General features: G+C 44.6%; 1 protein-coding gene across 26 annotated transcripts in view; it reads left to right on the top strand.

Annotated features, from left to right (window-relative positions):
* The first annotated feature begins 10177 nt into the window (after positions 1–10177).
* Positions 10178–16756, top strand: part of lekr1 (Leucine-, glutamate- and lysine-rich protein 1) — a 58878-nt gene continuing 52299 nt past the window's right edge. For 23 of the 26 annotated variants that reach the window (XR_013468820.1, XR_013468829.1, XR_013468813.1 and 20 more), the window contains exons 1-2: positions 10200–10359; positions 14514–14618. Coding sequence is in view for 3 of the 26 variants with exons in the window: in XM_078109174.1 (XP_077965300.1) it covers positions 14531–14618 (88 nt within the window). In the remaining 23 variants the exon portion in view is untranslated. Of the gene's footprint in view, positions 10360–14513; positions 14619–16756 lie in introns of all 26 variants that reach the window. The other 3 variants (XR_013468827.1, XM_078109163.1, XR_013468812.1) reach the window with 3 other exon arrangements.

A 16756-nucleotide genomic window follows, 5' to 3' on the forward strand; every position in this document is an offset into this window, starting at 1 on the left:
AAGGGAAGAAAAAAGGGATCGTGTGGAATAAAGAGAAGGAAAAAAAAGTCACTGCTTCCTGTCTTTCAGGGAGTTTGCTGGAGGAAGAGCGGGCGCCGTCGTGTCAGTCGGCGCGGGGATGGTGTTTGAGATTCTGTGTGGCATGCGTACGTGCCGCGTGGTGTGTGAGCCTCGTGGAGGTGGGGACCAAAGAACAGGATGCACAGCCCTTGAGGAATGTGTACAGCCTGGTGGCACGTCTGTGAAACTCAACCCCTCCTCAACCCCCTCCCATCCCCACCCCCACCCCCACCCCCCAGCGCACCACTCCGCTTTCCATTCCTCAGCCTCCTCTCGGCTCCTCCTGTCCTCTCCCCTCTGCGTACGGGACGGCAGTCGCACGCGGTCAGCGAGAGGGGGAGATCTGTATCTCAATTAAAGGAGAGCGGACGAGTATGAAAGAGGCCGGCGACGGGCAGAGGGGAGAGAGAGAGAGAGAGAGAGAGGCCCTTTGGGACCTTGAAAAAAGGTCAGAGAGATTGCCTTTGAAGGGAGAGTGATAGAGAGAGAGATGAGAGAAGCGCAGTGAGCGAGACTCGATCCCGTTATCCCTTTGAGTTCATGAAACTCTCTGCAGTGCTCCGCCGAAGGTTTCCTGCAGACAGTCACATCTCGCTGGCTCACTCAGGGGGGGGGGGAGCTCTCCACATGACTGCAGCCTGCACAATCACGACTTCAAGGGTGGCCCCGGTGACCTCAGGGTCACATGCCGACGCCTCTTCTCCGCCTGAATACGGCGCACAATCCCCCTGGAAGTGGGAAAAGTCATTTTCGCCTGACTTCTAGTTGTGCCGTTTACCTTACACCTGCACTTTCATCTCACTGTGACTCACTCTTGTGCTTTTGTGCCGGATCTTTTTTTTTTTTTTTTGACAAGCAGCCTTGGGCATGTTTCCTTCCCATTCATTGCGTCCACATTCTTTTCCCATGTAAAAGCTCCTCCATTTTGCTCTCGCACCCCTACCCGTTCCCATACGCCGCCCCCCCCCCCACTCCACAACCAGCCCCCCCTCCCCGAAACAGCTGCTCTCCATTCGTCCTGATTATGCCGGGGAAGCAGAAGAGAAGCGAGCATGTTACAGAAAAGCACAGGCCGCACTTTCTTTACTGTGCTGCATGCTGCTTAGCTCCGGCTGGCTAACTAGCCACAGCAGGCCTGCATTCCAGCCGTCTGCAGTCAGCGTGTAAACTGTGTCCCATACTTTGGAATTTGTAGCCAATGTGAGTCACTTTGCATGTTTCCATTTAACTTCTGGCGGACTAACTTCTATCTATCAATCCGACTCGAGGTGAGACGCCTCTAGATCTCACTGACAGAGACTTTACAGAAAACAAGAGACTAGATTTTCAATTCACATAGATTTAGTTGAGCCACACTGGGTGTAAACAAAGTGTGTTGTTCCCGGATTCATCTGCACTCTGTGGCAAAAAAAACACAACATTTCTACCAACGTTGGCATCACTTTGGAGCACCTCTCCTCCCATTTGGTGTGCATCATGAGCAAAAATAAGTGCCTTGACGTTCGGACTAATTTCCCTGGTCAAGAGACCTCAATCAAATCCTGTGTCAGGACCTGTGGAAGAATATACTTCTGAGTATCGATCATTTTTATATAGAACTGATTGCAGAAAAATACGCGTCAGAACACACAAACATCTTAATTCCAAAACTGGCAAAGGAGATGCTCATTTTCTTATGGAAGTCATATTGGTTAGTTTCAACTTCTTAGTTTCACGTGTGCATGTCTCTGTATGTCTTGGCTGTACGGTGAATATCTTGAATATCAGCTCTGCTCTGGGAAATTTTGATCTGTCTTAATTCTGTGACATTATAAACGACATTAGCAATACGTTGATTCATTGAGAAAATAAACTACAAAGAAATCAAGTTGTTGTCTGTCAGAGCTGCTGGCTATAAATGTTTGTTGTTGTTTTTCTCTCGTAGCCTTGACAACAAGCCATGGGGCCGTCATGGTCCCCAATCATCTGATATTGTTTTAGCACTCAAGATGTCCTGTCTGATTGAACTGCGTACACACACACACACACAAACACACAAGGTTGACATTGTGCTGAGGGGGGTTTACGGGATATTGGTGGGTCAGGGCGACAGTGTCTGGTTCTCTGGGAAATATCGAATACACACCCTAAACCAGGGAGATGGAGAGAGAGAAATACCAGACCTGGAGGAACAGATCCTTGTATTCACTCGGGACGCGTTTGTTCTGCTGTTTTTATTCCAAACTTCTTCGGTGGAGGTCGGTGGCTGTTTCAGGTCATTTTCACTGACTCCGTCGTAAGCTGTTTGCATTTACTAGCCAAGAGATATTTACTGTCAAACACAGCTGCTCGGTTAAGTAAAGATTGTGGGGTGTAATGGAAAGCAGCACGAAGGGCAGGGTGTACATTTTTATTACTGCATATTCTGCAAGTACAATACTTTCCTTATTTATTCATTCTTTTATGTATTTTACATTGTATTGTCGATAGCTAGTCAAATATATCCGTCAGTTCATCATACGCAGTTCACTCTCTGTAGAAATAATAAAGGTATAGCTTCAGGTTTTGAAGAAATACTGCCCAATAAGTCCTTCAGCATGTGATGCCTTTTGTTTCCTTTTTTCTAATTCAGTTTCTGCAAACAACAGATAACACAGCCTGGTTCTGCTCCATTGTCTTTTATTTTCTTCGACAAAGGGAGTTGCCCTTCAACCAGATGTACCCAATCAAACCCTGAAGACCACAAGGGCATTAAAGCTCAGCGGTTGCCATTCTGTGGCTGACCCTGACATGCGACTTCTTGGGGCTGTGGATCTAAAATCAAGGCTGGAGATTTATGTTTTGTTTGTTTGTCCACAGACAAAAGAAAAAGTTTCATGGGGGTTGCAGGAAACCAGCTGGGACTCCAGGAAGTTCTCCAGACTGAGCCAGGCTAGTTCTTTACCCAGATTCTAGTTTTTCTGCTAAGCCAAGCTAACGTACGCATTGGTATGGCCTGTTTACCAGATGTGTAGCTATCGTCCCAGATTGCTGTCGCTAATGAGCGTATTTTCCACAAATTTGTATGTAGTCCTTCAAAATGATCACATTATTACTTTTACCCACACTAAGAAATACGATCTGGCCCCAAACCTGGACAACAGTGAGTCTGCCGTGCAACCACTTCCTGAGAACACGAAGCTCACGGATGAGACATATCGGCACGATCAGCCCACATTTGCCACTTGGCAGGTGAAAGCAGGTGGGAGAGCCGTGGGTGTCGTTCACTCGAGAGGTGAGATGAAAAGCCCGGGACGAAGCCATTCTCCAGCCTCCCTCTGTTCCGATTTCTGCTCCTGCGTTGGTGTGACTCCGCTCTCATCTCCAAGGGCAATCAAAAAGGGAAACGGCAGCCGGTTGTCAGGGCAACGGAGGAGCCCCCTCACACACACACACACACACACACACAAATACATGATGCAGGTGATGCGTTTTGCTGATACGTGTGCCGTGAATTTGTCACTGCAGTCTGTTTGTGGCGCTAGTCAGAGCTCGTCGGCTCACGACTTTTACAAGCTGTGTTCATACAATGCTGCCTCTTCCGTACGTTGCCCCCAAACCACAAACTGTTGTGTTTTTTTTTTTCCTTTATCTCTTTCTCATGCGTCATTCATGTGTCACTCTGGCCCCCGAGGGCCCTGAGATGTGATGGCTGTAGGTGTACCCGCACTCGCATGCAAATGTGGGAAAATAACGACCATGCAATATAAAGAATAAAGATTCAAAACAAATGCCTAATTAGTAGCTGGGGATTGAAATGGAGCCAACAACACCACAGCCAATGTGAAAAACATTTTTCAAGAGAAACAGTGTGCGATGCATTGTTGGGTTTGAAGGATGCGTTAATGTTCACTTTGTGGGAGAAAGCACACATTGCGGATTAAACGATCAAAGGATTGGGCCGGAGCCTAAAATAAATTAAGGATTCATTTAGTAGTTCTACAAAGAGTGAATGAACCAGGTACAGGCAGGCAAATATGGAGAAACAAAAGGCTGGAACAAAGCCTCAACCTATTTGCTTATAGGGAAAGCAATTTGTTCTTTCTCACACCTTGTAAGCTTTTTTCTGAAATATATTAAGAGAGGAAATTCGACTCCTGAATTGGGTCATATACCACCAAGGTAAACAACAGACAAAACAATTTGACAACCAAAATCAAAATGGATAAGGCTGTACATAATCATGCGGCCATATCGCTGAACGCCCTCCGAGGTCCCAATGAACTCTGCCGTGGTCTCTGCCATGTCGGATTCGGTCACTCTGCTTCTGTTTCTGCACAGAACAATCTTGATCAAGATACACACCCCTCAAAAGGGCCCGACCGACTCCTTATCTCACAGAAAGGAAGTGAGGAGGGAACCATCAACGCTGACACAAAGGGTGGGCCGCTTGTGATGTGAGCCGGCCATGTTTTGGTTTTTGCAGTTTCCCACTATGGAAACTAGAATTTGACTTATTGACTCTATTGTATTCTTTTATCTGTACACTGAACATTACGACGTTGCAATGTGCAAGGACCTGACAATGAATGCCTTAAACACTTGATCAGGCTCAACAGTTTTCTGCTCGAATGTTTGTCTGAAATGTGCAGAACCTTTTACGTAACATGAAAGCAGACCTGCCAGGAGACAGCTTAGCCGATTGCTCATTAGTCTTGCACATAACAGTCTCATCTAAGTAACAGCAAGAAGTGGCTCCCAAAATTTAAAATTTGTTATTGAAATAACAAAAGTTTCAGGTTTAACACTTACTTACTGTGTTTTTTAAACTGTGAAAATGTTCAGACAGTTCCCCCTAAATCATACCGTTGGTGCTATTGCTAAGTAGATGCAGTAAATGATAAATAGCACCATGGGTGAGACTCATCATTTTCCATCCAGTTGAACACATTTAGCTCTGCAAGAACTGTTTGTGTTGTTCGCGCTGGCCATGCCGTCAGCACCGCCAGCTGCGAGTCACCGGCTCCGCAGTCTCCATGTCCGGGGCTGTGAGGAGGAAACTAAGCATACTAACGAATGACTAGTGAAAGAAATGTAACTAAAAGAATATTTTTTTGTATAAACATGGGTAGGTAGGTGAGTAGTGCCCCTGTGTTGCACTCCTCACCCCTTCAGCAGGGGTGGTTCAGCAGGACAGCCCTGGGTGATAGAGATCAGATTGCGACGACAGAATGAAGAGCAGCCAGGCAAACACACACGCACACACACACGCACGCACACATGCACAAAGTAATGAGGAGGAAATTAAAAAGGCATTCTGTAAAAAGAAAAGAAAAAAAATCAGCATTCTTGTTTGTAGTGAGTGAAAACAGAAGGGTTGAAGTTCTTTGTTCTGTCAAACAAACACGTCAACTTCCCAGAACTTTCTGGTGAACCTGCAACAAATGTCTTTCTGATTATCTTTGGTGCATCGTTTACAGATTGAGATGTTTTCGTTAAAGCGGCGATGGCTCAGATGTAGAGCGGATCCTTCTCTGATCGGAAGATTGGCGTCCAATTCCCGGCCATTCCACTCCGCATGTTGGTCTCCTTTGGCTGAACCCAGAAATGCTCCCTAAGGCTTTGCCACCTGTGTGTAGGTGTGTGTATGTGCATTCATTTAGACCAAGCATGTATGATTACGTGTGTGAATGGGTGAATTAAACATACAGCGCATTGATTGATCAGACAAATAGATGATGACAGTATTAAATATCAATGCAAGTCCATTTATCATATCTCTTGGGGTAGTTCTGTAGTTACTGTAGCGTGAACATGTCTGGTGTACCCCAAGGTTCAGACTGGGGCTTCCTTTTGTTTTCATCCACAAGCGTAGTTTCCACTGCTATGCAGTTAACATACAATTCAACATCTCTCTTTTGAAAATCTGAGCCCTTTGGACAAAATCTCGTTATTTTTTGGCTTAGTATCTTGGGGTACATTTTGTCCAATTAGGAACAACAACACTGCAGCCTGATTCCAGACAAAGCTAAACTGAGTGGAGACACAAGGATAAGCCGACCATAATCACGCAGACCGCTAGACGAATCATGCAAAAATGAAGAAGCCTTAAGAACGGATAAATGTGAGGCCCAAATGAAACTTCGCACTAAACACATCAGAAAGGCAAAGAATGTCAGATATATACAGAAAACAGGTTATTTCTTCATTTGTGTTGACAACTGATCTTCCAAATCTGCTGCAAGCTGTGAGACTGAGATGCTGCAAGTTCTTGAAAGTAATGGGCTCGAGACAACATTTCACAATGTTTATGGTGACAGTGCCTGTTAATAATGATCCGAGGACTACAAGAGAAACATTTCCGCTCTTTCCTTCAGTTAAACGTGTTGGGGGTCTTGATTCTGAGGATATTGTGCACCGGTTGCTTATCAAATCCAAGAAAGTGGAGCGGGAACCTTCGACCCTGCTGACGGACTAGAAACATGCCGCTCAGATTGGAATTTACAAGCAGGGGATAAGCATACTGTGTATTTTCCATACTTGACTCCGCCTATCTTTCCGTGTGTGTGTGTGTGTGTGTGTGGGTGTGAGAGACCTGTGAGAGCCTCAATCCACGAGGTCATTGTCTCTGGGTCCTGACGGCTCCGACTCAGGTTCTCATTGTGGCCTCACCTCACTCACAGTCACACAAGTTGTCCCTCTCTTTCTTTATTTCCTCATGGTCACCTCAGGATGGCTTGCACTGCGCGCGCGCGCGTGTGTGTGTGTGTGTGTGTGTGTGTGTGTGTGTGTGTGTGTGTGTGTGTGTGTGTGTGTGTGTGTGTGTGTGTGTGTGTGTGTGTGTGTGTGTGTGCGTGTGCGTGTGTTTGTGCCTGACACCGGGTTAGCCATGCACTGGGGCTACTACACCGCCTACACACAGCTCAAAGGACGCCCTTCATAACTTCAGGGAGAAAGAAAAACAGCCTCACATACCTTAGTGACTTGCCATTTAGCACAAAGGGTTTCCACTGCCAGAGTCATCACACTCATCACCCCGTCCCGCCACTGTGACGCATATCTTCCGCGTGCTTAATCAGCCGCCACGCCTCGGCGTGTGTGATGATGCAGGAGATGTGTGGGGATCCTAAATCCAGACTACTCCATAGGTTCATGGGGCTACAATTTAGTGGGAAGCCCCCGCTATGAAAGACGCTATGTTTTCCTTTGTCTAAGATGTAGATATTTTTTAATGGTTGGCAATGAGCTTAAGCCGTGTTTCTTGTAGGTTGAACTCATCCAAATCGAGGGCCGAGATGTGGAAATGCAACAACATCGAGATAAAACAAGGCTAGAAAAAGTAGCACGTATTTTTACACGGGTGTAAAACAAAGCCCCAGAACTGAATTTGGAAGAGAAAACAAAAAATGTATTATTAACTTAACCTTAAACATCCATCATGTTTTACCTCCAAGGAAATTGCTTCAGATATTTGGACTAGATTTTGTGCGTTACTGATCATCTAGCTGCTCCAGTTTCTATATCTCAACAAATGGGTTTGAACAACGTTATCATTCCTAAAAAGAAAAATGTCCAGTCCAATGAGAACGAGACCCACGCTGACGTGAACATGAACCATCCTAAACTCACAATTTGAATGGCAGATGAAGACGTTTTATTTGTTATTGTCCTGTGTTCCTCTTCTTCCCTTTTCTCCACTGTGTAGCACTTATTATATTATTACACATTATCCTATTGTTTCTGCATAATAGTAAGAGATTATCATCATAATAAAAAATAATGACCATGGGTTCATTTGATGCTCAACAGCTGAGGCTGCAATTTCCATCCTTATTGTTTTCACAAAACACTCTTAAACCACTCCCTCTGCCCAAGCGTGACTCGTTGTTGTTGTTGTTGTTATGTAAACACATGTTTATCTTTGGTATCACCAGAGCTCACAGATTCATTGTACAATAAATATACTCATTTTGGTTGGCACTCATTTAAATTGTAGTGAAATGTGTTAAAGTGAACTCTATTCAACCCTTATTCATTCATCCAGAGGGCAGGTTGGCCTAACAGGACAAACCTGTTCCTTTTCAAAGAATATGTGTGGGGCATTCGACATGTATGTCAGCGTGAGCGTGAACCCCCGCTGAGCTCATTAAACTGTTAATATCGCTGTCTTCCTCATCACAAAACCTGGAATCTCACGTGATGTTCCATGCTCAAAGGCAGGAATACACAACCCTGCACAAACTCTTCACACACACGCACAAAGCCTCACAAAGCTTTCCTGACTAAGTACGTGCCTGACTGCTTGCACACACACACACACACACACACGGCTGCAGCACAGCGCTCTTATTTAAACTGATGTGAGTGCTGTCACGACATCCGACTAGTCCTATTTGTTCCACAGAAGCCTTTGCGTGAGAGAGCAGGGTCACCCCACTGGCTCTCATGCAAATGCATTCAGCACGCACAAGCACACTCACAGACACACACACACACACACACACACACACGCACAAACGTAATAGTTCTGCAGATAAGACAGAGAGACGGACAGGCATGCAAGCGGAGAGCCATGTAGAGATTGAAGCAGAGACAGACGAGTGGACAGGAAAGACAGAGAGACAAAGAATATAATGTTAATATTGGGGCAAAAAGGTGTCCATGCTTGTTTGTATTTCTTTCACAAATGTGTTGGGCGCAGCTAAGCACAGAATGTAGCGGCCTCGCCCTTGTAGAGTAGATAAGAGAATGGGGAGGAGAATGCCAAATGAAATAAGTGGGAAATAGCAGAATAATACTCAGAGTCTAATTCTGGTTTGTTAGTGGTCCAAAATGGCAGCAAGAGATAACTGATAGCTAACTAATAACTAATAGAAACACTTTGGTGAAGGTGGAGGTAAAGAGAGGTTAAGCCACTGATGGTGTGTAACGGTCAGGGTTCAAATGGGGAGATTAGTGGAAAAGATTTATTCCATTTAGTAATACAGAGGGATCCATTTCCCTTGCTTAACACACCGCCTCCTGGCTCAAGAGATAAGTTATGTGCCCCTTATTACTTATGTTATGCAACAACGTTGTTGCATCAGAATCCTCCTTTCAATGTATTAGACATCCACACAAGTTGGTGACAAATTCTGTGAGAATGAAAACATCGGTGGTCTGCGTGTAGTGGTGCTCATGTCACAGTTATATCATACTGCAGAAAAATGTGAGCGCTTTTAACTCCACAGTGCGTGTGCCTCTCTTCTCCATTTGCCCCGTCAGTCACAGTTCTGTCTGTGGAGTTTCAGGTGCTGCATCTTGTCGGGGTTTTGGTTGAGTTAAACCTGCATGGTTAGCCATCGGATTTCTCTCACACAGCCCAGCACCAAATATGTCAAGCGTGACAAAATTAGGCATTTCATGCCCCCAAAAAAAGAATAGTGGGTCACATTCACCCTTCCTCTCCCTCTTAAATCTATGTGTGCAGACACACACACACACACACGCACGCGAACGCCTGTGGCTCCTCCCCCTTCTCCCCTCCCCTCTCACTCTCTCTCTCTCTCCTACACACACACGCACACGCATGCGAGCACACACTCAGCATGCTTCATTGTGCACTTGGCCACACAGCATAGCGTGCCGGAAACAGACTCCGTAGATGCCGAGTTCCTCGTCCCCACAGGCTCAGTGCCCCTAAAACACTGGATGCACCTTCCAGAATTAGGTTAATTCGCTTCTGCCACAGAGAATGCCCAAAATACAGTCTAGTGGTCCCACAAACAATTATGACAGAGATTTAATTAGATAATTACGGGTGGGAGTTGGATTTCAGCTCTCATCAATTATTAAACCTGGCAGAATAATAAACGGACCAACTAAAGAAAAGACACAATAACCAAGAAGAAAGCAACAAACTGTAAATGCAATCAGATTATTCTGAAAGTAGGTTAGACGTTTCAAAAAACACTTAATTTAGTGATTTATTTCACAATCAGAGCTCTGACAAACTTAAATACTATACATCACAACATGATTCTATTGTCCATTGTGCGTCCAGCTCAGTAATGCTTTGTATACCAAGTGGCATTACAGTAAATGCCTGCCTGCTGCCCTTTTTCCTATGCCCTTATCGCAGGGGTATTTGAGGATATGACCTGTTTCAGAGAGGGGAGTGAGACAGAAAGAGGAGGGGGAGGGCGGCGGGGGGAGACAGAGAGGGCTTGTCTTCCCACTACCCTCTTCTCGGCACAGTGGAGTGCAAGGCTTGATTACTGTCTCTGCCTGAATTTATTTGTTCCCCTTTTGTCACGTTCCAATTTCTTTCTGCTGTGGAGGCAGATAAAACAAGCACGGAAGGTAGGCTAGACTCCAATTTGCATCAGAGCAACTGAGTCTGCACGATTCTATGACGGCTCCAGAAATAGCACTAACATGCATCACAAATTGAATCATAGCAGAGAGTTCTCTCTCTCTCGCCCTCTCTGTGTTGGTGGGTGGGTGACATTAACCCAGATTAAGAGACAGGTTTGCGTCGGTCAGTCACAGAGAAATAAGGACAATCATGTCATTGAAAATGGCAAAAAAAAAGGTCCATCTGAAGACATTTTCTAACCAACCCAGCTGGCCCCTCTGGGAATGTCTGGCCGTTGTTTCAAATTACTTCAGAGAGAATGAATTAATTGCACACAACCCAAACAGAGCACGCAGTGTGACCTATGCATGCAAGCAGGGAGAGCTCAGCTCATATGACTTCAAGCCGTTGTCGGCCTGCATTTCCGACACCATTGCTTTCTCATTCTCTAACAAACCAAAATCATGATTTGTACTTTAAAGGCAAACTATTTTTTTTAATCTCGAATTGCATTCAAGCCAGGTTTGTTGCTTTTTTCAGTCATGGGAAGGCTCTGACATTTTAGAAACTTGACTTGTAAACCATCTGCATGGAGTTACACCATGAACACACTAAGTTGTATGCGATGGTAAATAGCAGTTTTTTCTTCTTGTATCTCACTGAAATGACTTCCCACATCTTGTCTGTCAACTGTGTTGCCGCTCGCCTGTTCATGTCAATCTGGGCCCTTCCCGCCGTGCTCTGCTGCCAGAGCGTAACATTGAAGTGCTGCGCATTACCAACTGATGACGCCGTCCCCTGAGACCACTGTGGTAGAGACAGTTGTGGCGAGGCGTAAACATAAGATGTTTCCTCACCAATGGTTGATAAAAATAGAGGTCTTCAGATGATTAAGATGGCTTGGGAGCCATATCCTCCTCTAATAGAAAAGTATTTTTATTTGCTATATTTTTTTGTTTTTGTTGAATTACTCACATTAGATGTGATTGTTTGCGTATTCTCATGTCAAACTCAATTGAGTGGTTTTATTTTGTCAGGAAAATAAACGTCACGTGCTTCATCCCGCTAACTTGATGGTTAACTAGACGTTACGCCGCGCGCGCCTTGACTACGTCGTAGCCATAGCAACGTGTTCTTTTTACTTCCCCGCGTAACAGACAGTTGACTACGGGTAGGTCTGATGGAAAAGCTTCGTTCGTGTGACTGCGGTTGTAAACGATAAGTTAATACGTCAGGAGAGAGTCCGCTATGATTAGTTTAACGTTACATGTCAGATGAATTAACGCTAGCTAGCTAAACCAGTTGACTGTGGTCATGTGGACCGCATTTCAAAATGAAATGTGCCTCTATTTAAGGTGTTGCGGTAAAATGGCTCACAGCCTTAAAGGCATTAATCGCCTATTTGTAAAGTGTCATATCCCAATCTTTGAACTATCTTTAAACCAGATCCAAAAATAGTAACACTCTGCTTTCCCTTGACCCTAGTTCATGTTGACCTCCTCTATGCGCATATATATTTATTAGTGCCTTTAAGGCTGTAAGCCCTTTTACCGTAACACCTTAAATAGAGGCACATTTCATTTTGAAATGCGTTCCACATGACCGCAGTACCAGTTGTTGGGATTAGCATGATATAAATCAAGTGGTGTCCGACTAACTAATTGTGCAAATTCCTTGTTATAGGAAAATATGATATATAATCTCAGCAACGTAGTTTACAGAGAGAAACTTAAATCAGCTTTTCCAAGGATTTATGTAGAGTAGCAGTCAAATGTTTGGACACATTTTCTCCTTCAATTCAATGAGAAAGTCTGTGCAAACCTTCGACTGGTACTCTGGATGTATTGGAAATGATTGAAAAGGTTTTATTCTCTCAAAGGGATCAACAAAGTAGTTCTTCTTTATCTTCTCATAGTTGTTCGATCACAAATTCCAAACAAAACTTCACGCTGCTCACCTTATAAAAACTATTGTCCTGCAGCTCGATGAAATCTAAATATCTCAACCCCATCTGCTTCCTTCAGGACGGAGGGGGGGGGGTGGAGACATTCCTTCATCTTGTTTTTTCAGTGCAACTGAACTATGGGCCCTTGTGAGTCTATACGTCCATGCGTGTTTCCTCTCACGACTTAGCATCCGTCCACGCAGAATACATGAGTTTACCAACAGCTTGCCTCCTTCGCATTAGACTGATTAATAGTTCAATCAGGGCTAAAATGGACAAAACCTCACGGGGGAACGGTTGTCGTGCAAAACCATCTCTTTATATCAGCGTCTACCTAAACGGATAGGCCTGCTTAATGCTGTCACAGGGCGTTACTAATTTATCCGTGTTGTGCGAGCCAGCGATTGAGGATCCCTGCCGTGTTTTAAACGCCGAGCTTGGAGATAGTAGGGGGGCGATCAGGCTGTGTGCGTGCGTGAGCATGAAGCTCTTTGACAAGGCAGGGATTGTCTGCACTGGTGTGCGAGTGCGGAAGAGGCCGAGGGGACAGCACGTGCCTGTTTACATGCTAGTTCTTGAATTATTGTGTTTGTGTGTGAAGTTAAACCTGCGTGAGCTTTGCATGCGTTTCTTAGATCGGGTGCGCATCTGTCTGTTCATGGTGCATGTGACCAAAACCTCATGTGTTGGTGCTGCGCATTGTCCTGCGTGTTCTCTCACTCCATTTGCCCGCAGATGGCCTGTGAGGGCATTTAATGTCTGGCATGCAGACGTGCACAGGGAACCATCTGATAGGAGAGACCTCTGGCCCCAAGTCTGCCAGAGGTATTTAATCTGAAGTCAAGTGTTGAGTTGGCGTGATGCCTTCCCCCCCCCACTAATGGTGATAGATAAAAGCCGGAGAGCGTGCACTCACAGATAGATGGACAGTAGATGGGTAAAAGCTTGCACTGGTCTCCTCGCGCGACCTCACTGGCCGCTACATGGGATAGCTGGACCTCCCTTGGTTTGCGACTAAGAAGCTGGGCAAAGCACATAGTACACAAATATTTTTTTTCTTGTCCCGTTTGACTAATTTTGTGAATAATTCCCACCCTTGAAGGTTGAACCAGTCCTTGTTAAGACCTTCTGTGGCCCTGCAGTGGAAGAGAAGCTAATAAATGGCGTAAAGTCAAAATAGCCTCAGCTGTAAAATGCCATAATCTACAGTCCATAAGCCTAACGCCATAAGCTTGACTGATTAATCTATTGTAAAGATTGTACAGTAAATGGGTTTATCATGGGGGACATCACGCAACCTCAGGGGCTAAGAGCCATTCATCAGTTTAAAGGTGCCTCCCACTTTTATCCTGTAAAGAGTCAAATTGTTTTGTGCAACGTTGGGAAGAACAAGCTGTCTTCGGGTGGTTGTGTCAGGATTTCATTGATTTAAAAGTGATTAAGAGGAATGATTTGATTTCACACACATTCTATTGTTTCTTGAGGCTGCCAGTGTTGGTCAATGTGTTGTGACTTGAAAAGGGGTGGATTTCATACAACAATCTGGAAGTTAATTAGAATAAAGAGGGAATAATCTGACCAGAGGTTCAAGAACTAACACAGGACACAATCTTGTTGCACAGCTGTTCTTACCTATCAAACAAGATTGTGTTCCCCCTTTTAAAAGCTTATGAAATAAAAATATATTTTCTTTCTTAACTAACTTCAATATGAAAAATATATTTTTCTATTTTTTTTTAAATATCAAATTCAACCTTCTGTAATTCAGAATTTGATGTGTGTTTATTTAAAATAGTACTTTCAAGTATTTCTATGATTTGAATTGGATCCTTCTTGTAATTGACCACCTTTCAAATATCTAATTTCACATGCAAATGCGTCACCGCACAGACGCTAAAGCTAAATCCAGCAATACCAAGTTTGGTGATAGATTAATTATTAATTAAACATTTTTAAACAAAAAAATGCATTTAGTGGCTGTAGATCTTCATTGTGAATTGATCGTTTTGTGCTGTTAATCAAATCAAGGGATTTTATCAAAGACTTTGTGATGTTTTATTAGTATTTCTGACTTTGCATTAACATAATTTGATGCCATGTATGGATAAAGTAAACCGATGAATCAATATTTGGTGTAGCACCAAATGTAAATCCATTGCACACATGATATTCTATTTCCAGTCTAGCTAATTCTGCTATTTTGCTTGTGTCCAGGAGACAAGGAAAAGTCTATGGAGCCGGACAAAGAAGGAGAGAAGGAAATGAAAATGGTTCTTCAGTTTCCTCCGCTCTACCCACTGCCTGAAGAGATAAAAAAAGGTAGGCAGTTCAAAAAAGTTATATGAACGCCACGACTTTCCCCCCAGGGGAACAAACACGTACAAAATCACATTCAGCATGCTGTTACCTTTCATGGCAGCATGTTAATGGAAGAATGATGAAAGACTGGTTGTTGTTTTTTTTACAACCAGGAGCACAAATTATTTGCCACATCCTGATAATCAAACACTGCTCTCTCTCGCTCTCTCTCTCTCTCTTAATATGCTGCAGTAATCCATATGATCTGCTCAAGAAATTGGACGTCTCCTCATTTAATCTTCCATCTGTTTTAAGATAAAGCACTTAAAAATTAACACGCCAATGATGGCGTGTTGCTTTTTATCCGTGTCACTGTCAGGTGGCAGTTACATATTCCCATATGATATGCCATATGGTATGAATTTAAATTAGCAGGCAATATTGCTTTCTTTTAAAAGAGACGCTTTCATGGTCTCTATAACCACTTAAAGCAGTTTGTTAAAAGAAACTATATCTCCAGAAAACCACGTTTCCCAGTTATTCTTCACTAATTTTTCACATAAAACCATTTTAAAAGGGTATTTTCATGTGATATTACTTAAGAAGAAAACAACACACACTTAAGCAAAGTAATTAGACTAACAAAATGTTTTGGTCGTTATTTGCAACCAGTTGTATCTCGTTCTGAAGTTGAGAACATTTTCTACCCTCGCCCTGAACAAAGTTGTTTAATTTCTCATGACTTGGGAAAAACAAGCCAACGTGGGATCATTCCCACTTACAATAGTACCTTTGTATACATCGTCTCCTCCACATTAGAGCTGCAGAATAAACAAACAGAGCAGCTGGCTGCTGATGAGAGGGACCTCTGTGATTGCTTTACCTGTAGCTCTCCAGGAGGCGGGGCAAAGTGGACAATCCTTTTCTGTCTTCCACAATCTGTCCACCCTGTGTTCCTTGTGCTGTCAGACTGCTCTAGCCATGTCTGTTCCCACCTCTCACTATTTGTTTTCATGACCGATGGAAGTATCCTTATGCTCAGGTATAATGTACAATTTGGTCTTTTGTGACCAAGACCACATAGCACGACACGGAGCGGCCTGCTCATGGAGGTCAGATCACTCAACGGACCAATGAGGCGGCTCTCTGGGATCGGAACTCTCTTCACGTCTCTCTCTGCTGCCGCGTCTGTTGCTCTCGAGTCGTTTCTGTCACTGAGGCCGGTAGAAGCTTTTGCTTTTTACATGGCCCCCGTACTGTACAGACCAACCCCTACCCCCCCCCCCCCCCCCTCTCCGGCCATCCCTCAATGTCTCCTGCAAAGACGCACACACTCCATTACCCCATTTATCATGTTGGTCCATCTATCTCTCCGTCCAGCAGACTCAAATGGGAATGCATTATATTCATTGTTTTCTGTGGTGGCCATCCATCTCTCCCTCCAGTCTGTGCGCGCGTGTGTGTGTGTGTGTGTGTGTGTGTGTGTGCGTGCATTCGTTTCAGTGCTTCTGTTTATGATTTTGTCACAAGGGGCACGTGACAAGCAGGCAAAGGAAAAGAGAGAAAGAGAGAGATGGAATAACAAAGAACGGGAGAGGGAGGGAGAGACTTGACATTTTGATCATTACCCATCTGGTTCGGTCTCAGGATCCCCCCCCCTCCCCCCGCCACCCCCTTCCTTTTCCTCCCCCTGTCATCCGATTCCAATAGGTCCATAAAATAGAGGATGTTCTGGGCTTAGCCCCCCGCTGAGCACACTTCAGCACCATTTATTGGAGGGGGCTTTGGTGGTTGGTCCGAGTGGAGAACAAAAAACAGCAGCGGCTGTGTGCGTTGCGAATCCAAAGCTGTGGGCAGCGCCGTGTGCACCAGTGGGAGGCAAAGAGGAGGCGGTGTACTAACAGCCCCATTTAAGTGCTGTTAATCCTGGTGTGCTGGGAGAGGGCTGGCACCACGGTTTAATGGTGGGCTGCTGAGAAGGAGAGCGCTGCGGTTACACACAAACACCATGCCTCCCACCCACTCACACCCGGGCAGAGAAACACACATACTCGCACTGAACTTTCTTGTTTGTTGTGTACACACACACACTCGGGTGTTGCTGCTCAGATACGCGCGCATGAATACACCTGCTATAACAGGACAGTGATCGACGTTGG

Source organism: Gasterosteus aculeatus, chromosome 1 (genome assembly GCF_964276395.1).
Source record: "Gasterosteus aculeatus chromosome 1, fGasAcu3.hap1.1, whole genome shotgun sequence".
NCBI classification, from domain to species: domain Eukaryota; kingdom Metazoa; phylum Chordata; class Actinopteri; order Perciformes; family Gasterosteidae; genus Gasterosteus; species Gasterosteus aculeatus.